The sequence below is a fragment of the Macrosteles quadrilineatus genome, unplaced genomic scaffold (assembly GCF_028750875.1).
Source record: "Macrosteles quadrilineatus isolate MER2022 unplaced genomic scaffold, UCM_ALF_1.0 Scaffold_5__1_contigs__length_97177068, whole genome shotgun sequence".
Lineage (NCBI taxonomy): Eukaryota > Metazoa > Arthropoda > Insecta > Hemiptera > Cicadellidae > Macrosteles > Macrosteles quadrilineatus.
Genome location: NW_026542598.1, coordinates 37,973,733 through 37,979,627, shown reverse-complemented (window position 1 = coordinate 37,979,627; position 5,895 = coordinate 37,973,733). Strand labels below are relative to the sequence as shown.

Sequence of the window (5,895 nt, the reverse complement as noted above, 5' to 3'; positions counted from 1 at the left end):
AATAGGCATTACCCAGTTACTACCAATGATAAAAAAAACTGAAGGATGAACTTATTACGTAATACATATTTAATTTTTACATCAATGCAACTGGCTTGTAAAGGTGGATGGCATACCTATAAAAATCTTATGTATCCAAGATATGACTTTTAAGTAGCCTATACAAATAATCTATAAACCAAAAACATATTCTTACCTGTTTTAATCCATCAATTTAACACAAAACGTAAAATTATTTACCACCAAATACTTCGTGTACCCGTGACTAATGAAACAACAAAGTTTTGTCTTTTGAACAGTATCAACTTTGTACATCTCCTTAGTTTACAGCTTGGCTAATCAAATTAAAATAAAGTAACAATAAAGGGTCAAACAACAATTTCTACATTTTATTGACTTCCAAATTCTTGGTTCATTTATTTTCAAGCGCGTGTTAAGCCACATCATCTAACTGTGTCATAGGCTGGAAATAACCAAAAACGAGGTTGTATACTACTGAGATTAAATGAAGAGTTACAGTCAGTACTTAAGCCCGGAGTCAATATGTTACAGAGGCTTATAGAAGTTTTGCTCAAGTCGGTTTTCAGAGCTCACTGGACACTGGCCAAATGGTAGACCTATCAGCTATCGCACTTTCAGCAGCTGAAATACTATACACAGACCACCTTTCAACAGCTTGTGTTAACAGAGCTTATGATAACAGATAACCCAAATTCCTCAACAGCTTAACTAAAACAAATGTAGTAATGTGTACGAATTAGTTAGTATTAATTTAGTTACTTATGCGTATTTGGTATTGAATGGAAGTAATTTGTGCGTATATGCACCTTTTAGAGTAAAGAATCATACAGTTATTTAATTTAATATTTGCCATGTTAATGTGATAAAGTTTTTTGTATGAATTCACTAATGGCTTCGATTGATAATGTAGTTTTTTTTGTAAATCCGCAAATTTAAGCCTCATTGAACTATGTAAAACTTTAACCAAGTAAAGATTTTGAAATATATTTCCATTACACTTGTGCTTTGTTGACTCTGATATTGAATTTTTCAATGCCGTGTTATGGTTATGTACACAAATTGATATGTTCAATTTTGTCCAGTTTGCTTTACTTTTAAACACTTAACACTACGTTCTTTGAATATCCCTCATCTAAGAATTCTCTGAAAACCCGGTTAAAATAAAGTACAGTATGTTAATGTTTGTAAAAAGTGAACAAACTCTACTGCCTAAATTACGTTTTGTAAAAGAGTAAAATTTGAATGAGAATCGTTATCAAGTCTTAAATGTATATTAAAACTATAATGTTTTTTACTGTACGGCATAATTCAAACTATCCCCGAAGCAAAACTCAAATTTCCTACCCAACTTCCACTGATTACTTTTACTCTACGGATTATGGGAAGTGAGCTAGGCTAGTGGGAGAGCGCGGGGCTTCGGTTCCAGAGGTCCCGAGTTCAAATCCCACCAAACACCAATGGAATTTTACTATGTGATAGTGCCGCAACTCTCTACTATGACAACTGAAGTAATGTGTAAAACAGTTCCGGGCTAGAACATAGGAAATACATAAGATGCATAAGATAGGAAATTCAACACTGTAGGTACAGAATTTAAAGACATTTCTTTGCTTCAAGCGTAATCTTTCGCAGCCCGATGAACAAAACCAAATTTTTTTCAAATTCTGTAAGTAAATCTCTTGGTTAACTGAGCACGGTTTGTTTAACAAACTGTAGAGCAATATTTTGACTCGTGCCACAACCATCGGTCCCAATATATCCTGTAATTAAATCAACATGCAAATTAAAAAAAATAATTAAGATATTTAATGCTTTAACAAACTAACATTTTCTACACATCAGAACAATCCAACTCTGGAAAATATTGATTTCTCCTTGACAACAAGAATCAATAAAAATCCTCCAAAGATAAACAAATAAAAATGTTCACAATATCAAACAGCTGATGACTAATTTATATCACAAGCACACGCCCCCGTGGTGTCAACACCAGCACGACGAACATCAGCAATATGGTGTGGCATACCATCAACCTCTACACTGGTTTGTTAGAGCTGCCGTGAGACCACACCAGGCTTCCATCTCGTAGTACATAAGGAATTTTTAGGCTTGACAAACACAGGTTCATCAGGTGAAAACTCAGTTCTTAGTTGCTCGTCACAATTTACAGATTCGCCCTTACACCTCCACCTGTAGCAGAACAATCTAGAGCTTGGTGTCGACTCTTCATTCAAATCTTCTTTTGGTGTTAGATTATACCAATATACCATTTCTTGGACACTTCTTCTGGTTCTTGTTGCCATTCTCTTTATCGTTCTATGGTTTCGTTCAACGATTCCATTGCCGGACGGACGGTTCACACACCTAAAACGACGGATAACCCCCCATTCCTCACACAGTTGTTCAATTTGTTCACATCTGAATGTTGCACTATTGTCCATTAATAGTTCTTGGGGTGGACCTCGTTCTGAAAACAGTTCAAGTAAGATTTTTACTACCTGTTCTTTAGTCTCACTTGGGATCCGTCGCCAAATGCAAAACCGACTTGGACCACAATCTATAATTGTAAGAAATTTATATGACCCATAATGAGTCACATCAATCGCAAGCCTGTGCCAATTCTTGTCGCAATCCAAGTGCCCCGGCTTCCATTTGATGGGGGATGGATCAACAGATAAACATTCTTTGCATGATTTGACTACGCAGTCAACGTCCTGTTTACTAAACTCAACGGCCGGGTAACAACGCCTAACTGTGAAAAGAGTTCGATTAACACCAAAGTGATGCAGACCATGGATTCTTTTGACCAACTTTTGTTTATCCTCATCCTCTTCTTCACCCATCATTGCAATACTGGTCTTTTCCTCCTCTCTTGCCAACCACTTTTTAGGAACTCTCGTCAGGCGATCTGCTTTGTTAAATTGCGATTTAACCAGATCCATCCTCACCTTAAGGCCACATTCTGATATGAGGTCTTTTAACAAACCCAACCGTCTTCTTACAAGAGCTTCACCCATCCCATGTGTTTTAATACGTCGGTCTCCTGTTAATATGGATGTTACCCAAGCATAAACGGTGGCCGAATCTGTGACCAAGTATAACTCCTTCAAATTCCATTTCAAAGCTAAGTTCACTCCTTTCAACAAAGCCTCTAACTCAGCTAAGTTAATATGCGCCGAATCATCTTCTTTCCTTAGCCAAGACGCGTCCTCAACTATTTCACCATCAATTTCAATGCAAATACCGATCGCCAAGCTGCTAGCATCACACCACACAGTTCCTTTGTCACTAGATGACACTGCCCATTTTCCAAACACAGGATCCTTTTCTTTTACGCTTTCCATTATATCTCCTAACATTATCTTGATTCGGTTGCCCACCACATCGTCCCATTTCAAATCTGTCAATTGCCTCTTAAGAAAACTGCATGCTGGTCGAAGCCAACCAGCCACCGGGAAATGTCCGATTAACTGCCCACACAAGGAGTACACATCCCTCTTGGTCTCAATTTTATCCAAAGCTTTTATCTTGTTGTCTCTGGTCCACATCAACTTGCCATCTCTTTTTGAGACGTTAAGCCCCAAAACCCTACTTCCATCAAGTGGCTCCACTGGTTTCGCTGACAGCCCATATTTTTCCAACAACTTCTTTACTACATCACCGTCAACAATGTTCTCATTCACCACTATGTCGTCAACATAAGAGTCCGTAGCACTTCGGACTATTGGGTCCATTGACAGCACTTTATTAACAATTTTGCTCATTATTTTCGGTGCGACATTTAGACCAAACCCGAGTCGTGTTAGACAATAATTCTTATCCTTAAATCGGACCACTTGGAATTTCCATAAATGAGGAGCAATATGGATTTGGAGATATGCCTTACGAAGGTCGATAGTGCTCACATGTTCTCCTAGCTTTCTCCACATCCTTAGCTTTTCCCCACAAACCTCACTTTCTGCTGTATGGCTTGAGACATACTGATTTAATTCCCTGTAATCCATTACAGGTCGCACTTTGTCCTTGTTATGTTGCACGACCGCCATTAAAGGAATTAAGCCATCAAACTCCCCGTCATAAGGCTGGAGCCAACCGTCTCTTATCCAATCATGCACTTCAGCGTCAAACGCCTCCCTTGCCTCTTTTGAAATTGAGTATGAAGGTACTTGGTTATTTATCTTAGGTGTTTTACCGCCATCTTTCCAATTCCATTCAACAGTCCATTTTCCATCAACAAATTTCGCATTAAAGTCACAATCATTAATAGCGATCTCATCGTTGCCATTCTCCGAGGTTTCCTTCATGCACAGCTCCTTCTTGGCCTCAGCCATCGCTCCGATACCAACGTCCCTGAACGTAATAGTGCCATCTCCATCAATAGTGACACCTCCCATTGCAGTCACTGCATCCATCCCTAGAAGCATCTGATACCTTGGCAATACACTGGCAACCAAGCAACTCAGTTTGAGCGGAACACCTCTTATCAAAACTTGTAACATACATGTCATGTTACACTCAACTGATTCTCCATTCATCATTATAATCCTTTGACTTACTGGCTTCAGTTCTACTCCATATTTCACTAAACTAGGTGACACAATGCTCCTTGAACAACCTGAGTCCAGCAAGGCACAGCATTTAAAACCCGACACACTTATTGTTAATGTAGGGAGTTGCGCTGAAGAAATTGGGCCACCCGCGCAACATAAGGCAGCCCCATTCACTCGTTTTTTGGAATTTGTGAACATTTTGAGGCATAATGTCCTACCTCCCCACACCGGTAACAGGTTACTTTTGACTCACGATTTAGATGGGGACACGAACGTGCTACGTGGCCTTCCCTCTCACAAACAAAGCATTTTTTAGACCACTGTTTACCAACTTTGAAAACTTTGGCATTAGCCTGTGCAACCGCCCCAAAGTTTGACTCACTGCCCAACAGATTCCTAGCTCTTGTCATTACATCCGACAACTCCATGCTTTGAAGAGAACACGCAGCTTTCAACTGGGTTTGAGTATCTTCTGGCAAGCCATGTACAACTGCGCTCTTAATCCACTCATCAGATACAAAAGGGTCCACCAATTTTGCCAGTCTCTTCAAATCAGAAGCATATACATCTAGTGACTCACCGGGAAGTAGACGCCTAGCTGTAAATTCTGCATAAGCCTGAAAACAGTTCGCAGAAAAGGCCTGCAGCAATGCATTGGTGAGAGCCTCATAGTTACTCTTTACATTTTCTGCTAGCCCGTCATATACAGAAAATGCTCCTCCAGCCAAAAATAGGGGGAGAACTGTCTGCAAGTCTTTCACCTTTTGGAGCTTACATACCAATTCTAGTTTCTTTAACCACTCACTAAAATCACCACTTCCATCATACTGCTTAATCAAGTCTGAGAACTTAACACCAGTACCTGACATTATGCCGAAATAGCTTGTAATTAAATCAACATGCAAATTAAAAAAAATAATTAAGATATTTAATGCTTTAACAAACTAACATTTTCTACACATCAGAACAATCCAACTCTGGAAAATATTGATTTCTCCTTGACAACAAGAATCAATAAAAATCCTCCAAAGATAAACAAATAAAAATGTTCACAATATCAAACAGCTGATGACTAATTTATATCACAAGCACATATCCGAAGCAATGTTTAATCCATGCAACGTGTGCAAACTTTACTTCGCTGTAAACCAACATAAACATTTCTAGCCTTGAAGTTTGGCTCGAGCTGTAAGTACATCGTTACTGGACCGCAAGAGTTTCAGAATAGATTCCTTTTTGAAAGAACAGTATTTTTAATTTTCTTAAATTTATTATGCTATGGTTTATGCTTTCAGTGGAAAAGTTGAGCAGATCAAGTTGTCTC

At 38.7% G+C, this 5,895-nt stretch overlaps 1 protein-coding gene across 1 annotated transcript; it reads right to left on the bottom strand.

Moving 5' to 3' along the window:
- Positions 1-2,069: 2,069 nt before the first annotated feature.
- On the bottom strand, positions 2,070-5,440 carry LOC128995536 (uncharacterized). Its single transcript, XM_054420554.1, has 2 exons — positions 4,900-5,440; positions 2,070-4,510 (listed from the first exon to the last, which is right to left on the bottom strand). Exons 1-2 carry the CDS (start codon positions 5,438-5,440, stop codon positions 2,070-2,072), a joined length of 2,982 nt encoding a protein of 993 aa, XP_054276529.1.
- Between the last annotated feature and the right edge of the window lie 455 nt (positions 5,441-5,895).

What these genes read in the sequence shown, in the direction of transcription:
- LOC128995536 (XM_054420554.1), bottom strand. Translation starts at nt 5,440, where the DNA reads ATGTCAGGTACTGGTGTTAAGTTCTCAGACTTGATTAAGCAGTATGAT. An exon ending in TGCCAAAGTTTTCAAAGTTG is followed by an intron (nt 4,511 to 4,899) that starts GTAAACAGTGGT and finishes GTATGTTACAAG; the next exon opens with TTTTGATAAGAGGTGTTCCG.